Source organism: Melospiza melodia, chromosome 15 (assembly GCF_035770615.1).
Source record: "Melospiza melodia melodia isolate bMelMel2 chromosome 15, bMelMel2.pri, whole genome shotgun sequence".
NCBI lineage: Eukaryota > Metazoa > Chordata > Aves > Passeriformes > Passerellidae > Melospiza > Melospiza melodia.
This window is the reverse complement of record NC_086208.1, coordinates 13,539,682-13,559,582: the sequence shown is the minus strand read 5'-3', so window position 1 is coordinate 13,559,582 and position 19,901 is coordinate 13,539,682. Positions and strand designations below refer to the sequence as shown.

The 19,901-nt window shown below is 45.6% G+C and overlaps 1 protein-coding gene across 4 annotated transcripts in view; it reads right to left on the bottom strand.

Moving 5' to 3' along the window:
• Positions 1–19,901, bottom strand: part of NTRK3 (neurotrophic receptor tyrosine kinase 3) — a 208,628-nt gene that overhangs the window by 56,030 nt on the left and 132,697 nt on the right. Inside the window, exon 13 of one of the 4 annotated variants that reach the window (XM_063169870.1) lies at positions 12,046–14,750. The exons of the other annotated variants lie outside the window; for them this stretch is intronic. Coding sequence (XP_063025940.1) covers positions 14,632–14,750 — 119 coding nt within the window. The 3' untranslated portion in view covers positions 12,046–14,631. Of the gene's footprint in view, positions 1–12,045; positions 14,751–19,901 lie in introns of those variants that run through there. 4 annotated transcript variants of the gene reach the window in all.

Genomic DNA, 19,901 nt, shown 5'->3' with positions numbered 1-19,901 from the left:
AATACTGTTTTTCAATTACCAAGGGATGCAGAGGCATAAAAAGAACCTCCCAAAGCTGGCAACAGCAATTTGTAAATGAATATATGTAGGTGATGCTGCAGAGCACTGAGAGGGGTATAATGGTGGAAAGATCTTCAATACCTTAAGCTGTTTCTCTCACTAACCTAGGACAGGTCTCATTTAATCCAAAAATACCTTGAACAAAACTATATATGTTGCTTTCCTGAACTGCCTTAATTGAAGGCCAGCATCAGATATTGGGATGGTAACATGGCAAAATGAGAGGCCACTAATCCAATCCATCAATCTCCCTACAAATCTTGTTTCCTTATTGCAATCTGAGCTTGGAAAGTGACCCCAAATTCAGCCTGTATTGAAAAGGTCACCTTGAAGTCTTTTCTTTATCAATCAGAGTTTAAATCAAGTCTTTTAACCTTTTCCCAGGGCAGAGATTTTTTTAAGCAGGTAGTGGGAAAACATACCCAGATCAATATCTGAGTGCATATGAGCACCCAGAGTTCAAAACTTCACTCAGACTTGCATTTACACAGCCAGGCTGCAATTCTCCTGCAAACAGAGCTCACATCAAGTCATCTGAGGTCTCCAAACTACAAACTGGAATTGTTAAGAGAGAAGGAGAAAAAAAAAAAATAAAGAAGGAATGAATAATTACCGAGCTTTTAAAAATCACATCTTCATTTCTGGAAAGAGTTCAACGAACAAAAAATTCCTACCCTGCCCAGTTTGCTTCATTTATCCTTTCTTAATGGATAGTGCTGTTTCTCTGTGGCATAAATTGCATAAATCTCTCTCTCTAGGGATCCCTCTCTCAAACACATCCCAAATCAGGGGAGGGAGGCTCTGGCTGTGTTTGGGACCTTGAACATAGTCCATGCTGGTGAAAAATCCCTCAGTCCTGCAGCAGAGAAGACTCTGGTTCCTGCCTTCAGCATTTTCTTCTAGATCGTTGGCAAACATCAAGAAAAACACAGGTGATTAACAGTGACTTCCAGGACACATCACTTTCTACCTCTTTCCAATTGGAAACACTTTTAGCAACATCTCTTTTCTGTCTCTTGCTCTTAGGGCAGATTTCTACACGGGTTCTTTGTTTTGTCGATGCATTTGTCAATGCTTCTACCCCTAGTCATTAATTTCAGATGCCTGGTTCTTGTCACATCCTTGTGGAACACCTCAGTGTACTTTATCCACTGAATTTGCCTCAGATATGGTGGCAGGATTAGCTGAGTGTGACCTCCCACTCCTTCCAGCCACATTTCTTTGGCCTTTACAGAAGGTTGCTTTCAGGTGTTCTCCCACAACATCCTTTAAAGTTTAAGAAGATTCACAAGAATTTCCCAAAGCAAACTTTGGTCTGTCTCTTGTCCCCATTATGTCCACCACTTTCCAACTCTCATCCATCTGCCCAATTTTAAACAGGCAAATTAAAATGTCAGCAAAGAGCTTGGCAAGTTGTGTGCATGCCCTCAGGCTGTGCTCTCCATCTGTAGAGGATGCTCACCTGGTCCCGTGCCCTTGAACACTGATATGAACTCTTCATCCTCCACAAAGCTGGATGCAATTTTGGCAGATGAAAAATATTTAATAATCTTTCTCTCCTCTTATCACTGATTCAGGCTGGCTTTTTGTTCTGCCATCAGTGTAAGTACTCCTTATATCACTCTCAAGATAAACACTTTCTCCTCCACATCCTCTGTACCAGACCCCTGTTTTCCTCAAAACTCCCAACCCCTCCTTGACGTGAGGCCAGTTTTGTTGTCTCTGAGATGTTTATGTGTAAAAGGATTTCCCTGCCTGAAATACACCCTCAGCATCTGTATGGCTGCTGCTTTCCACCCTTTTGTTTTCTCTGCACTCTTCTTCCTCCCCTCTCCTTTCATTGTGATACTTCAGCAGTGCTCCATTCTGGTTCCAGTCTCTGGCTTAGCCAGCCTGGTGCATGTCAGTCCCATCATCCTGCCTTTTATTACCTTTATTTTTACTGAACTGAATGTTTAGGGCAGCCTTCCCAACGGTGTCTGAAAGACCTGCATTAAAGCCCAGCCAGCTTTCCTCCACTCATTTTGCATTCCCTGCCAGCCAGCTCTCCAAAAGGCCACTGGTTTTGTGTGGCTGCCCTTTCTGCAGACCCTCCTCAGCACTTCAGCTCCACGGGGAATATAATCACTTCAATTTCAAGTGTATTTATTACAGTTGCTCAATTTCCTTTAATCTGTCATTTCTCCTTCTCCTCCCCCCACGACTGCTTTCTTTTCATTGAGCTGTGAGTGCTCTGAGGAGGTTTTTACCTCTGACCCTCTCTGCCTGCTCCAGCCCATCCCTGCACTGGCTCACGCTGGGCTCCTTCTGCACTGATTATTGCTCGTTACCGTGTGGCTTAATGAATGTGCTGGACCCTTTGCAAACAAATGCATGTGTCACAGGCAGCACCTCCCACTGCTGACCCCTCAGGACTAGCTGAGGCAGAGAAGACAACACTTCCAGGCACAAATTGCCTGTATTATCAGCACTGAGAAGCAAAGAGACCAAGAAATCTCCAAGGCCTGTCTGACTCTTAACAACAGAGTGCCCATGTCTGCCTGAGTCTTGTAAAACAACATATTTCTGGGCAGGGAGAACAATGTTTTTATGTAGGGGATGCATGTCCCTCCAGTGACAAGGCTGTAAAACCACAAGCATCCCTTCAGAGCTGGAGCTGTAAGAGCCAGAGAAGCCCCAGCTGACATGAAAACCATCAACATGCCTCCCCATATGTAAAGCTGTGTGAGCACACACACCTCCCAAGGCTTAATTGGTGTATTAATGTATTAAAGCACTGACACAAACAAACAGGGACTGCCTTCATAAGCTACAAAATCCTTGAGTACATTGTAATTAGCTGGGCTTGTTAAACCACTTAATAAGCAATAGATAGCATGTGTCTGATGCCCCTGCGTCGTGGCTCGGAGGGAAAGACAGGCAATTGCTTAAATATGAAATGTGCTCAGCTCTTAGGTGAATCCTCAGAACTGTTCCCCTGACATCAGGAACTTCTGCCCAGGGCAGGCACAGCTGAGATCAACACCAGGGTCACTCTACACAGCCCCCACTCCTCCCCTTATGTCCTGTTCCCATTAGACACCTCAGGTTGGAAAGGTGGGAAGGGCTGGCACTGGGAAGCAGCAAGCCATCACCAGCATTCCTGCTGTGATCACCCTTTTCCCACTCCCTGAAGAGTCCCAGGATAGGGGAAAAGTCAGCAGGGACACAGGCAAACCAGGCAAGACAGCTGCAGAGCTACCCAGCATCCCTGAATGCAAATGGGCAGGCAGTGCTTTAATTTTATCCCAGATCCCAATCTCACTCCCACAGTGCCAGCACCCATCCATGTGCCCCTGTGCAGTCCAGCTGGCTATCCAGCTCCAAATTTAACTCTCCCAGCACATCACCACGCACCACTGCAGCTTTCCCAGAGCAGGCAGAGAAAGAGAAGCTCCCTCAAACACCGCCTCCACCCCAGTCCACCACGGGGATCTGCAGCTCTGCAGCTATTCCTAGATCCCAACTGGATTCTTCCTTTCATCTTTGTTCTGCCTCCTATTCTAGTGCTGAACCCCAGGCCTGCTGCCTTGGAGCTTCTTCCAAACGCTGCATTCATCCATTTTTAAAGGTGACCTTCCAACTTTAAAGGAAGTTAGCAAGCCTCGCCGTCTTCATTTGCCCTCTCCTTCTTTTCAACCTGCTCTTTATTATGAATTTTAAAAGGGGCCTGAAAGGTTTTCTCTATTAAAAAATAAAAGCCTTAGAAAGATGACATGTTTCCAAATAATTTCTCTCCCAGTTTTTGCAGCAGGCATCTTGCATATCATGGTGCTTGCTTGCTGCAAACTATCAGCAGCCAGCCCTGATGCTCTGATTCAGCCACTTACCTGACCTTGTGGGGTGCCTGTCACCCCACCCCATCCCTGGCCATTCTCTCCCTAATTCTGTTGCTGCTGTTTGGCCAAGCAGTGCCCTGAAAGGTTTTGGGTTGAAAACTACTTTTGAGTGAGCAAAGTGGGATTATTTTTAACTTGGACAATACCAGATACTCAGGCTAGGCTGTGGCCTCACAAGCTCCTCTGCTGGCACAAATGAAATGCAGCAAATAAATGAAGTTCTCTTTATTTCACCTTACTGCCAAAAGTGCATTTTACAAGCCCTGGGGCTGTATAGCAATGGAAAGGGAAGGTGTCTCTAGCCCTGAGCAATAAGATTACTCTTGCCAATGAATTGGTGACAGTAATTAAAAAGGAAATAGCAAAGCAACATGAGAGTTTCCTGCTGCTCTGGTCCAACATTTTGCCATTTAATCAGGGCAAGCAGAACATGAATTTTTACTGTAATACAACTCATATAGGAAAGAAAACCATAATCTGATAAAGTGAAAGCTCAACTTCCAGCCCTTCTCCTAGATTACAGAATCAAACAAACAACAACAGCAAAGCACAAAGAAAATAAACCAAACAACCAGTCCCTCTTCCTCCCTTTCCACCCTTTTGGCTGTGAGTTCTGCAGCTATCCAGACAGGTTGTGTTGTATATTTATTTTTGCCAAGAGGTCAGGACACCACAAATCACTGCCATACAGCTACATTCTGGATTTAATCATCAGCATTTGCTTCCATCCAAGAAACCAGAGATGTTTTCTGGGCTAAGGACATCTGCCTGCCAGGCACAAGGCTCACACTCACAAACTCATTTCATGCTGACCACCAAGTGACCACGAGCAAGCAGGAGCCCTTACTTAGAGCTGGCTGGTGCCACACTGAGCCTGGAAGGGCTTGGCTCACTCAGAAAACACCAGACTCTCTTCCCAAGCCATTCAATAATCCCTACCTGATACTGTTTGCCAGGCTAAGTGTTAATCCTTAAACCCTGCTTGATCCCATAGCATCCCTAGGACTCTCATTCTCCTTCCAAGCCAACACATCCATGTTTTTCCTGACAGCCCCACTGTGCTCTCACATGCTTACTTGGACATACACTTTAACTCTTCAAAAGCCAACCATCAAGCTGCACAGCTAGGGAAGCAGCTGATTATGGTCCTCCTACAATTATCTACTGAAAGTAGGTGAGTAGTTCAGATTTTTAGGAGAAAAAGAGGGCTTCCCAAAGCAAAGGCAAGATTTCAAGGAGGTACTGCCAGGTCAGGTCTGCGTACAATACATAATGGAAGGCTCCTTGCTTTGCCTCACAGCCCCAGTCTTTCCTTGGCTCTGATGCTCAGTTTTATCTTTGGGCTATGAATGATTTATGGAGCCTTAAAATATATATAATCTATATCTCCTAGAACAAATAGCCTTTTTTTTCAGGGGGTTTTAAGGAAGCAGGGAGCAGTATGTGTGCTGCCTGCACTTGGGCTTGGATGTCCCTTGGGAGAGGATCCTTGTGGCTCCCTGCTTCTTCCCAAACCCAAGCTGCTGTTCTGAGCTTGCAGCTGAGCTCTGTGAGAGACCCCAGCTCAGTCTCTGGGACACAGGGATGTGCTGCTGAGGGTCTCCAGATCTGCTGTGTGGAATCACACCCAGCTCAGAGCCAGTCTGTTCTCATCCATCCCAGTGCATGGACACTGCCAGTGGACTGTGGGGACTTAAATCATTTATACAGAACTGCAATAAAAAACTTACCTCCATGTCACAGCCTAATCCCCTCAAGGCTCTGCCATCCCGACCTCCAATCCTCTGCCTTGGGCTGTGGATCACATTTAATGAATGTGTTCCTTCCCTTGGAAATCCAACACCACCTTTCCAACATGGATATTTGATTGCTACTACACACACAAACGCAAGCATACACTCCCCCCTGCATCACGATCAGCAGGCATCTACTTACTTCTCCAGACCAGGACACCACTTTGGACAGCTCCAAGGATCTTATGCCCAAGGCATTTCCTTTCCCACTGCAGAGATGACCATCCTCTGTTTTCTTGTTGAGGAACCTAAGCATGGAGCTGGGTGAGATCTGGTGAAAGCTCCAAGCAGTGGGGACCTGCTTTTACTCAGCAGGGAGCACAGGGAAATGAGAGGTGGAGAGGGAGGGTTGGAGTCCTCAATGGATCATGTCCAGCAGGCTGTGGGATGGTTCTCTTCCTGTGCTGGCACACCAACAGCCCAGCTGGATAACAGAATGAGCAGCACAGTGCTGTCAACTAAGGGCACAGACACGTCCCAAAGGGTTGAACCAGCCCTTCAAGGCATCACCCAAACAGATTCCTGTGCAGCCCTTCGATTTCAGTGGCCCTTTCAGGTCAAAGAGCCAGGTTTGATCTGAAAGGGACACAAATATTGCTAATAATCTCACATGGCTTAACCTCCTCAATATTATTCTGCTTAGCCAAAACCAACTGTGAACAAACCCACAGCCAAATCCTCCTACTTACACGAGGTCTTCAACTCGTGTTGTGCTGTATCTACAGCTCATGATCACCACATTTCCTTGCTCCTTGAGTCTTAGAGGTCTTCCTTAAAAGGAACATTGCCAATCCTTACCTATTTGGGGGTACATGGCAATATCTTTTATGCTCAGGAGTCTTCTTTGTTTTCTAAGGATGACTCTGTCTTTTTGGTGAGAGATATCTGCCTTTCCTTGTGACACTGCTATTGATATCATTCTGCCCTTTTTTCCTAATTTTGAGGTTCATGCCAGCACCACTGAATCCAGAGAAGGAAATTTGGCAAAACATGAGATGCTTCACACATTACAGCCATGAAGAGAAGCTTAAGGACCTACAGAAAATTTTACCCAACTCCCAAGAGTCCACTGCAAGGTTAACAGGATTAAACCAAGCTCAGTCTAGTTGACAGGATGATACTTTCATCCAAGATACGCTGTCAGGGATTTTGTTACCTTCTTCTGAAGCCATGGCCATAAGATCTTCTGTTGGGGTTGAGTGGCAAGTGTGTCATATGGCTACAGAAAAGCCATTCTCTCTGTGCTGGCCCTGGCAGGAGAGTTAAGGCACGCCACAGCCTTTTTCTGGCTGATTGTTAATGAAAATGAGAGACTGGCACTATCACCAAGTAGCCACCCTTGCAGTTCTGTGCTCTCAAGTCTTCTGAAGGAGTCAGCAGCTATGTCAAACACCTCCCACAGCTCTTCCATACCTGCTGGCATTTGGGCTGCAATCTCCTTCACCACGCCTGACCTGGTGGCCGAACAGGAGAAGCCGTGGGCAGCAGCCCTGGCCCCCAGCAGCTCTTGGCCCTTGTGGCTTTCCACTCCCACACAGTGCCAGACCTGCAGCATCTCCAGCCAGAAGAGCCCCTGCTTTCTCCTGAGCAGGGACTGACAGCTTCCCACTGATACTGTCTAACGCAGCCAGTTATCATCGATGCATTTAGAGCAGATCCATCAAAATAATTCCTGCTACAGGTCTGAATCCAGCACATTACACACAATAGCTCCGTGGAAGGAGAAAAAATGACACTTACCTGTCTTTAAGGGAGGCCCTTCTCAGTCTCCTGCAACGTCTGTGGGTGGTGAGATGTGCTGGCTTTGGGGGACTGGTACCTCTGCAGGTGTTCCAGCAGTGCTGAGCATGTGACTGGAGCTTAAACACTTGAATTTCCAAACCCTCTGGGACCACCCAATAAACCAACGTGTCACAGACATCTTTTATGAAAAATCCTTTCCTTAGGACTTTTCCTCCTGAGAAGCTGAGAGGCCTCATGAACAAAATGTAAACAATGATTATCTGCTGCTGTGGAATGCAACAGGTGCATCTGTGATTAACCCATGTTAGTTGTTCCTAATTAATGGCCAATCACAGTCAGCTGGTTCAGACAGAGAGCCGAGCCACAAGCCTTTGTTATCATTCCTTCTTTTTCTATTCTTAGCCAGCCTTCTGATGAAATCCTTTCTTTTATTCTTTTAGTATAGTTTTAATGTAATATATATCATAAAATAATAAATCAAGCCTTCTGAAACATGGAGTCAGATCCTCATCCCTTCCCTCATCCTCAGACCCCTGTGAACACGGTCACACCAACATGTCCAGGAAGCTCAAAGCAAACCTGCAGCCACCTTCAGAAGCCTACAGGAGGCTGGACCAGGCACTATCAGGGAAGAGGTGACCGTGCACAGCTGCTCCTCTCATCCCCACGTATTGCCTGGCCCTGATACAGCAAACCCAAAACTGCTCTGTTGATCCAGAATATCTCTAAAATTGCCAGGCAACCAGGCCTCACGAGGAAACCTGAGCAGAGGTATGACTCTTCTTCAGCCTGGCAAGATGAGCTCACATCAATGATGTTTGAAATGTGCATTAGCATGATGTCACTGCACGTGCCTGACAGGGGCACCAGGGACTGAATCCTGGCAGGACCAGGCCTTGGATACAACAGCTTTAAAGACCTGGAGCTCCCTCTCTCTTGTATCAGGTGTTGGAATATACTCCACCACCTTACCAGCCTAGTCCATGGACTGTAAGCATCCCTCCCTCCCTGTCCCAATTATCCTAATAAACAGCCTGGACGTATCTCTGACTCACTTAAGATAATGATGACCTGGCCAAAATCAGTTTATTCAGACATCCTGGCAGTTTACTGAGCCTAATGCAGCTCCAGTCTGGCTCTCCCTGGCTCCTCATCAATGAGCCTGACCTCCAGCAGTGGCTGCTCTGCCACCAGTGGATGGAAACCCACACAAGGGTCAGACACAGGCTGCTCCCAGGATTCTGACTGGAGCCAGGAAAGATGCTTGCTTTGAAAACAAGCTCTTAACTGTTCCAAAGGCCCAGACAATGACAGTTTTTCTTGCCTGCTGAAAGACCTGTCAGGATGGTACTAATCCCAACATATGAAAAGAAACATGGGGTTGGGGACAACCCCAAATAACAGATGATTGAATGGTTTCTCTGCATGTTACACTTCTACCTGTCTGAAGCATTCACTCACTCTATCCAAGAGCAAAACTAACACCCATCACACAACACAAATATTTGAAGCAAAATCTTGGAGAAAAAAGGCCAAATACTCTGAAATAATAAACAAATGCTTACAAAAAGTCAACTTCTCTGCAGGAATCAGGCACAGATCACAAATGAGTCACTAACAGCACAGTAAATCACTTAACCAGCACTTAGAGCAAATCCCTCCACTTTATACAGAACAACCAAAATTTATTCCTGCTGATTAGTCAGCAATTACACTCACAAGTTCAAAATAATACCAAAATTCAAATGTAGCTGTCTTGCAGTTGCTCTCTGCTTTACTGCTGTAGAAACTATCATCATCTCTTTGCGAAGGAATCCTCCTGCAGTTATTTACTGGTGTGTGGGCTGGGATTTATTCTAGCTCTCTGGCATCAGACCACATGCTGCCACCACCAAGGAGCCTGTCTGTCTTAAGGAAAGTAGTGGGGACAGCACTGGAGAAACCACAGAATATAAAGGCAAAGAAAAATGCAGCACAACAGCAGAGATACATCATTGCTTCACCAGGTAAAGCACCTTTTCCAGCTGAGAGTGGGCAGGTCTCCCACCAAACTACACCCACACCTTCAAAGCAGCCGTTTGCACTTCCCCACAGTTTGTTAAATTTTCTTCCAACTGCTCAGGCTCTGCAGGCACTGCTAAATGCATGGTTAATATGGACTCCTTGACTCATTGCACAAACAGCACCAGAAGTGCTTCCAAACGTTAAGGGAAAAAAAATGAAATCACTCAGCATTGATTTCTTGTGGGCTCTCTTTGCTGCTGCTCCTCCAAACCTGTGGTTTTTAGCTTTACTACTGTGTCTAGGCCTCTTTATCCTCTGCTAATGCCAGGCTTAACCCTGAGGATCTGCAGCTTGTTCTGGGTACAAATCAGAGCAGAGCTGAATCAGCAGAAGCAGCTTCCTCTGACTCCCCACAGCTGCCAGGAATTCCCTGGACAGCAGGACATGGACACAGGGAAAGGACAAAGGCCTGATGGTAGAAAGAAACACCAAACCACCACCTTCAAAACAACCTCAAGCCTCTTGGGAGAGAAGGCATTGACTCCTCAAAAGCATATCTAAATAGACAAAAGAGCAGCAAAGAACATCAGGACTCAGTGCAATGTGGATAAGCAGCTGCAGAAACTCAATATACCCCAATAATGACCTACAGCATCCCACACACCCTGCAGCAAATCTGAGCCCAAGGTCCCACACAGTGATTCCATCCTGGAGAGTGCCAGAAACACACTGTGCCGGTCGTGCTCCCTCCAACCAGGCGCTGAAAGAAACACGACTCCATCTTTTTAGAGTCAAAGTACAATGAGCCAAAACTTTGTTTCTCTGCTCATTCACACACAGGCTCCACACTCTACAAGCCCTGAGGAGGCAGGGTTGTGATGTTCAGGAGGAGCTGATCATTCCTGCTAGAGATCCTCTGTCCCCATCCTACCAAGCCAGCATCCCAAGCTCCTCCAGTAATAACTCCTTACTTGAAGAGTCATTTGCAGCCAGAGTGGGGAGAGAGAGCAGCACAGCATTACCAGCTCATGGTCCAGCTGTCACAAAGAGCATGGAGCCTTCACATGGGCACATCAGGCAACAGAGACAGACAAGAAGAAAGAGCAAGAAGAAACAAGTGCCCAACCCCTTTGTGATGCCTGTCAGAGCCCATAGTTAAACCAGCTCCTTTTGAACTGACAGCATTAAAAGTATTGTGGGAACTCATATGTAAGAAGTCAGTTGCCCTGAAACACAAAGCAAAGTGAAACAAAGCTGACCATAGCAGCAGGCTGAGTAATTGGCTAATCAACCACTGTTTGCAATGTTTCTGGGCTGTGAAATCTCATAACAGACCCTGCAGAAGTGGAGAAGAAAAGACAGAGCTTCTAAACCCCACATTTGTTTCCCACACCTCAGAAAGAAAAAGGAAACAGGGATGGAATCCAATGCAGCTCAGCTGCTCATCCCTTGTGTAAGGTTATGCTAGGAGACAGACGTTTGTCTTGGGCACTGCAGACATTGCTGGAAAGGTCAAGGTCTCAGCCATCACCTAATCCTGTGAACCACAGCACCCCATCACTGCTAGAGAAACACTTATTAGAAGGGAAGGTCATGCAGACATTCACCCACAGCATCATTTTGAGACATTCGCTTGAAAGTCATGCCAGGAAGTTATAGGAACAGAAGGATGCTGGAAAACATGTTTTTAATTTGCTCATCAAAACTCTCACCAGGTTTTCTAAGAGGGTTCCAGCACCATCCATCAATATGTGCTCAAACACACCCCCGTCCTCATGCCCACTGTCACCTGCAGGTTGGCACAGCAGCTTTTAGTTACATCAGTGACATCTCCTGTGAACAATTCTAAGAAACAACTGAGACACACCCTCATGCCAAGTCCCACACACTGCAGGATGGCTCCTCTCTCTTCCTGGAGCATCCAACCACCTGGACATGAATTTCTAATGAGGAACCTGAGCACAGTGCTCACCTGTACCCCACTGCCTCTACAGCAACACACCCTTGAGAGATTAACATGAGGTTAATTGTTCCTGAGGAGAGCACAACAATCCAACACCCAACAGCCAATTTTGCTGGTTTCTGTCAATTTGCACAGCCAAGCAAGGAGACCCGAAGCAACAGCATATCCTGAAACAAAAGCACTGCAGCCAGAACAATCTTTTACTGTCAGGCTCTCTGAGAGATAAGGCTTCTAATAAAACTTTTTCCACTAACTATCGAAACTTGTCTTGGCAAATCCTGACACAATCTCCTGCAGTACCAGCTTGTCCCTGAGAATATGACCATTTTATGCTACAAAAACCAACAGGTTGTCAACTAAGACCATTAGCAGCTAAGCTCCCAGGCAAGAAAATATCTTTGTGCCTGATGAGAGTGACAGAAGCAAGAGCTACACCTGAGCAATGTTCCCATCACAACTGTAAATCCCACCCTCTGCACCCGCCAAAGAAGAAAACAAACCAAACTCCCCACACGTGGACCATTTCATGAAGAAGTAGACTATAGGACATGTCATTCTGAACATTTATTTATTTTTTCTTCAAAGAAGAGGCCTGGTGCAGCTGTTTCGTTAGAAAATAAAGTGTTTATTAAGAAACTAGACATTGAACACCCCTATAGTCTCTGTGAAAAGGGACCGTCCCATTTCCCATTAGCACAGGATGATAGTTATGGCAAGATAAGAATGCACAAAGATGGAGGAATCTCATTGACAGAAAATGAGGTAATGATTTACAATAATTAAAAATAAAATAAAATTTAAAAAAGAAACATCCTTAGACTTGCTACTTAAAGCCACCAATCGCAAACAGCCACGACTGGCTTTCGTTTTCAGCAGTGAGGAACCAGAGACTTTAATTGGTGTTAAACAAATTGAGACATCGATCACAGTGGGGAGAACTGCTTTTAATTATGTTGTACGGTCCGGAGGATTTCTTCTAAGCAGAGATGGACCTGAGCTGCAAAATTCAACCCTTCCTCTGCTAGGGTGTTTGGATATAGGCTTCTGGTCCAGGCCCACAGATGCATCTCTACGACTGATACACACAGTTGAGAGCAGAGTCCCCTGAACAGTGCTAGGGAGAGGAGACAGTTCAGACGGACAAGACATCCCCAGGTCAGGTGGGCAACTTCCAGGAGATGGGGAAATTCAGTTCAGACAAGCACCCAGTGATTCACACGCTCGGCGAAGCTCCTCCTCACTCTGTGAATCTGCAGAATTGAGGTGTCCATGGCACACGGCCGCAGGTCCTCTCTGGCAGTGCACCTCTGGCATTTCCAGCTCCGATGCGGGCAGGAAACGTTGTTGGGAGATTTGGTCATGGTTTCTGAAGCCATCCAACCTGAGCCAGGTCTCCTCGTGCTAACACAGATGCCCCCCTAAGGCATGTCCATTAACTTAAAGCAATCTGCCACCATCTCTCCAGTACTCTTCTATTGCACTTTACCTTTTTATGCAAACGAACCAGGAGAAGAAGCAAGAGAATGGAATATTCCCAGCGCTATCCCTATGGGACAGCTGATAATAAAACCTCCTGGCAACCTCCAGGGTGGTTCATGCAGGTCACCTGTAAAGGCAGGATGAAGCAGAACATCCATTCTGAGGCTTCTGCCCAGTTCTGGTGGAGAGGGACCGTGACTCTTTCCAGTGGCAGTGACCCTTGAGGGCTGGTGATTTAGAGACACCCCTGATGTGATAAGGTCACCTCGGGCCACCAAGAAGGCAAGCAAAGCTGAGTGGCTGGTGAGCAAGCTCCTGATCCAATATTCCTCTCAAAAGGATCTGGCCACACCTGAATCTTTTGGAATATTTTTTGTCCTCTAGAGAAAATTTGCTTTGCTTATAGGTTACCACTGATATGTGTGAGCAAATCTGTACTTCCAGTACACGTGACATCCAGACAGTCCAAGGAAAGCCCTGCAAATTGCCACGAGGGCAGCTGGCTTCTCTTGAGGACAGGATGAAAGGGTTTACTTTTCCATCTGAGAGGCTTTGGATGAAGTAAGACAAAAGTGGGTTAGGAGAGGGGGAGAGAATACAAATATTGGTCAGAACAGGATGGATACTCCTGTTTTTGCCAGAGAAGAAGCAACAGAATAATTTTTTTCCTCTCCTTCAGTCAGCCAGCATTGAGCTGATGGTTCTGGGTATGCAACTGGGTTACAATCAATCTCTAGTGGGGTGGGCATAGAGGGGAGAGCTAAATGGGGCTGGAGAAGGCCCAGCAATGGGACCTGCGTGCGTCTGATATGCTTTTCCACTTTGCTTACTGCTCTAGTCCTGGCAAGGACACAGACCCTCCTGCGCTATGGATTCTCCATCAAGTGGGAAGTGCAGGCAACTCCTCAGATAAAGCTCATCATTTAAGCAGCAGGGAGAGACCAGAGTACGACAACGAGATAGTCAGATCCAACGAGCCGCTCTAACACACACAGACAGACAGACAAACAAGAGAAGCCTCCTAGAATATGTGCACTTCAGAGATACCACACTCTCCTCCTGTCAGAGAAGTAAGATACTTTTTTCTCTTTTTTTTCTCTTTCCATCCTCTTTCCTTCCAACATTATTTTCTGTGCAAGAACTGGGAGCGGGGCTGCCTTTGTTCTTACCAAAAGTCTTCGTTCTGCTTTAGTTTCTTCCAGGCTCCCCGCCTCGGCTCGCTCTGGGAGACCTCCCATGGCGGTGCCACATAAGAGGTGATGGCAGCATTCACTGGGTGTTGCGAAGACACAAGCTTACAAGGAAAACTCCAAGCAGGGAGGACATGACTAAAGATGTCAGTTTGGTTGGCTTGGTTGGTTTTTTTTTTTGTTTTGTGTTTTATTTTAAAGCAAAAGTACAATTATTTACTGTGTTATTAGGATGACTCCTTTCAATTGGGTTTTAATTCTCTTTATTTTGCTCTCATTGCTGCTGTTGTGCCTTGCAGGAATATTTTAACGAACACAGCGACCATTGGAGGAAAAGAACAACCCTGTTATCTGGTGACAGAAAACCACAGTTTCAGTTGGCTTTAACGTGTGTACAGGCAGGGCTGTAGAGTCCTATTGGGAGGAGACCTCAATCCATAGAGACCACGCTTACTGCTTCCCACCATTTTGAGGGCACAGCCTATAAACTTGACATCAGAACAGGGACTTTTAAGGAGTTTTTAAAAGCCATGACGTCCTTTGCTGAAATAAACACTGACATCCTCAACATAAATGCCTTGGTTAAGAGGTTTGGAATGTCCAGGGAGGCTTATTGGATTCAACATAATTTCTCTGAAACCTAAAGGGGGAAAAAAAACAGAAAAAAGAAAAAAGCAAAATAAAGTAAACGAAAAAACAAAAAAGAGCAAAACTAGAAAAAAAGAGAGAGATATCGACACACATGTGATTATATAAAAAAGAACCAAATGAATAACTAGCAAACGGCTGCCATTAAATTAAAGCCAAAATGTCCTCTCCAGGCAGGGCTACCTCACTTTGTCTTTCCATAAAAAACAGGCAATCATTTCATGTGGAGCGTGCAGGCACAAGTGCTCTGAGGACAAGGGGCATGCAAGAGGTCTGGACAGACAACTGGGAACAACTCTTTTCCACAGGTTCCCATTAAGTCCAGATTCCTACCTAGTCCATCTTTTCCCTAGGCAGACAGTGAGGAATAGGGAGGCTCCTTCCTGTGCCTACTTCTCTCTCATGATTTATCTAATCTGGCACAACATTCTTGAAGCCAAAAAGTACCATTTCAGGGCTGGGGAGACCTGACTCTCATAACCCCACAGACCTTTCTTCATCCCAGCTGTCCCATCTATACCAAACCCTGCATGCTGGAGGCATCTTCTCCTCACAAAACCCCACCTCTCTAAAAAATCTGATTAGGATTTGCCAGAAACACTGGCCCAGATGAGAAAGAAAAATAAGGGGAGCAGATACAGGCAAGCTCCTTCTTTCAGTCCAACAAATTTATAGGGCAAATATACTGTTTTAAAGGGCTGTATCAAACATCTCCTCAGAATGTATCTGCCTTGGGATGCCCCAGCCAGGGAAAGTCACTTGTTTGCCATAACAAAAACATGCATGGCAGGATCTTGGGGATTTCTCTCATCTCCAGCAAATTCTCATGGGTTTAAAGGGTTTTTTCCAAGAAATTAGTGGGATGTCTTGTCTACATAATTGCCCTAAGATTTAGAAAATACTCCTGCAGTCACAGGATCCTGAACAAATCAGTTAAGTTAACTCAAGTCTGGCATCACTAGGGCAGCATGGAGCAGCTTGGATGCCGTTAAGAATTGATCTCAATAGGAAGAGTATTTTCAAACAGGCTAGGAAATTTTTTCACACCAAAACTACACCAGCCAGAAGACTTTTCCTTTCCTATTTCTTCTTTCTATTTTGTCTTTTATATCAGTTTATGTTTCTCCACTGCACTATCTTACTCCATCTGCACATCAAACACATTTCCTTTGATGGACCTGGGGATGCAGACAAAAGCTGTTTGTTTGGTTTGGAACTGTTTAACTTGTTTGGGGGAAACTATCTGTTATTCTCAATGGCCCTTAAGGGCTGATCCACATGGGAGAGCAAGCCAGGCTCAGCTCTGGTTCATGTGTCATAAACAAGATTCATAGGCAAATTCCAAGCAATGAAATATCATTAGTAAACGAAATGAGAGTGAAAAAGAGCCCAGCTCAACTCTCATGGTTTAAAGTGATCAGAGTCACTGGGACACAAATAAACATGGCATCCCTGAACGTCACTATTTATCGTGTTTTGTTTTTCATAATATAAATACATTTTATGGCCGCCAAAGGATAGCTGGGAAAGTCTATCCTCAACAATACCAAGTATCTCCAAGGAGAGCTCCTGTCTGCTTTATTTTCCTTGCGTTTCTCAGCTCTGCTAAATTAAGGCAATTTCACTTCTGCCAGGCCACATCCAACAGACCTAAAAACCCACTGGGGACACACAGCCCCAGCGAGGGGACATGTGAAAGATCAGCAAGGCTTAAAGCTGGGGACTCCAAGGGCTTTGCTGTCTGTGCTGTGAGCTGCAGGAACCTCCAGTGACAGCAGGGTTTTTGCAGTGGGGGTTTGCCCACCACTGGCATGCAGGGGCTGCCGAGGGACGATGAGGACGTTTCTGGAGCTGAAGGGCTGAACACACATCCCCGCTGGCTTGGGAGAGCAAGGCAGCACCGGTCCTTTTGGCATCCTCTCCTTCTGATTTATTAAAAATCCCCAAAGAATCTGAAAAACAACATGCTCCTCTCCTGACTGGTTTTTCTCTCTCTTCCTCACTGCTGTTTCCCCTATTGTGCTGATACCTTTAACCCCGTTCTCTTGTATGGAGCAGAAACCAACAAGGCTCTTGCTAGGTTTATGTTTATGTCTTCGCTGACGGATGTGAGATGGATGATGCTCACGAAGATGTCCAGGGTTAAAATGGGTGAATCTCAACAGGTTCAGAGTTTGGATGCTGCTATGACAAATGTCATCTACCATCACAGCTATTAGCTTCTGAAAAACCGGCTTGGAAATATCTTTAAAAATGTGGGGGCTTTGCTTTACTTTTTTTTTTTCTCTCTTTTTTTTTTTAAGGAAAATAAGAGGAGAAATAGAAATATTCAACTTCCTAAAACAGTTCGGGAAAATTTAAAACCAATAACTTTTGTGGAGTTTCACATTTGTCAGTGCCAGCTGGAAAATGGGAGGAAAATACTATCTTTGACATTGGTTGTAGGTTTTTTGTAGGGAAACTCCAACATGCAAGCCTGAAAATAGTAAGGAGGTAAAAATCCCCACCCTGTAGATTGAAATCAAAAACATCTCCAAAGAGCAACAAAATTGGAAAGGGTCTGACAAACTATACTTTGTGCTCCTCCCAGTTCTAGTGATATCACTTTTTAAATTAAAACATAATACTGTCTCTACTAATAGCCATTGTATGGTAGTGGAATAAATGTATGGAGAGTGTCGGAGAACAGGGAAGGAGGAATGAGCTCAGATTTGCTGTGCAGCTCTAACAGCTTGAGATGGAGGGAGCAGATGGGACATTTCTCTAAGCAGGCTGGATGGATATGGCAATGAAAGGACAAGAAAATTGAATGCAACCAAACCATGCAATCAGTTTTTGTCCTCAACCCTGGCCATCCACTTAGTCCTCCAGAGGTGTCTCATGTTTCCCAACACCCTGGCTAATGGGTTTTGGCCACTCTGCCCCATGCCCATACAAATCCAGTCTATGGACAGTGCCCTACCAGGAACACATTTCCTGCACTGAGAGAGCAAAACTAAGGAGAAAATCAGATATTTTTCACCTTGCCTTCCCTGTGTGCCTTCTGGTAAAACTGCTGTTATTCAAATAGAGCATGTTTCTAAAGTCTTGGAGACCTGAGGCTGCTCCACATCACCTGAGAGGAGCAGCAGGGATTGTCACATGGGGAGGCAAGGGAATGACGCAGAAAATGATGCACTACTCCTCACAGCATCCCTATCTGCCACAGCAGGAGTGATGCAGACCAGTTTTGAAACCCAGGGATGGAAACTGCCTCTGAAACAGCAATATAAATTGCTGTGGGAACGGATGAGAAAAGCAACGGGATGCTATGTAACGCCTGGCAAAAATGGGTTAAACAAAAATAGCAAATTAAGGGCAACAAGCTGGCCAAACATAACTCTGCTATCCACACAGCTCACATTAGGCAAAGGAGCTTTGAGCTCTCTTCTGAGTTACAGCAGAATTTATGATATAAAGGAAAAGCAGTAGGAGACTCCAACAACAGCGTGCATTTTATCTGTCTCTCTGCGCAGATATGAAGCATGAATAGCATCAAAGAAAGCATGAAAACCATCAAGCCTGGCCCACATCCTGAGCAAAGGAAATAGCCATCCCTTTAGTCAAAGTCAGCACTGCTGTGTCTGTATCTGAGGGGTAAGCCACACAACAACCCAGGTTTCCTGTCATGGATGGGTTCATCTGCTGGGCTAGGAAACAAAACCCTCTTTTTTCCCTTCCTCTCACAGCATGCAACAGGGTGAGATGCAGCCCAGCCTAAGGCCTCTCTTGCCACAACAAAGCAGGTCACAGAAGCTGAGCAGAAACACACTGTGAGGCTCTCCGTGATGCTCTCAGCTGCAGATAACCACATCATCTCCTCTACTGTTCAAGGCAAAGTCAGAGAGCCCAGATCTCCTCTCATTTACACCAGCCCAACAGTGTTGACCACGATGGAGAACCTCAAGCAAATTCAGTCCATAGATGAATTTCACACTGATACACAGACCTCAAGCAGATCTTCAAGTAGATTACACCTCTTCTTAGACTAGAAAGGCTCTGAGAGCTACAGAAATTCTTATAATCTTTAATTTTCATGTAAACCGGGTCCTCATTCCCCTCCACGGCAGCTCACCTTGCATCTGTTTTCATTTTCCATGGTTAAACCTCTGGCATAAGAGTCTCCCACTTTAATCAAAGAGATTTGACGTCACAGGAAGCCTCTTGGGAATGTGCTAGATGGAGCTCTAGCTACAGCTTGTGCCATCTTCTTGTGCTTTTCCACAGCCCAAAATCACAAACAGAAGGTCTCAGCACTGCTAGTGTTTTGGAGGGCAGGGAGAGGAGGAGATGGGCTCAGAGCAAGAGAAAAGCAGAAGCAAACAGATCCAGGAGATCCCATTTCCACATCAATTTCTCTAATGTTTGGCTAGAGCAGAGCAAGGGGTCGGAGAATTCTGCAGGCACTCAATGGCCAAACAGCTTTTCCTTGAGGAAGGGGCAGCATTCACAGTTTTCCACGGGGTGAACTCTTGAGGACTTTGTAAGATTCACTAAACCTTTGGTCGGAGGAATTCCAGTATCTGCTGCGTTTCCACCGTTGCCACCACTAACGTAGGCCATGTCCATATTAGCCAGGATCACAAGCTTGTTTTCTCTGGAACTCTTTCATGGATGGAGTAGTTCCAAGATACTAAATGATGTAGCCTGATAGCTCAGGAGGCAGAGCTCCAAGATTCCCCACCAGTCCCCCCTTAGGAAAAGCCCCAAAGTAGGAAAGCACTTAACAGGGTATAAAATAAAAAATGAGAAGGAAAAAAAAAATCTATTTAAGACCAAGGGTGACAGAAAAAAAAAAAAAAAAAAAGGCTATTTTCAGGTCTGAGATGGCCTGTGATTCGAGCCAAAGCTACCCTCTTGTCCAGAGGCACAGCCAGTGCTTTTTCTCCAGCCTGCACTGAGGTACAGCTATTTAAAGCCACTCAGAGGCCCACTGCATGATGGAAAGCAGCCAGATCAGTTGGGCCTCATCGGTTTTGTTTTTGTTAGATTGAAGCCAGAGTATGTGAAATGACTTGTAAGAGGACCAGGGAAGGGGGGAAGGCTGGGCACCCAGCAGTCTCACCCACGGCACGCAGAGCTTGGTCTCTGCCTCATTTAAGGG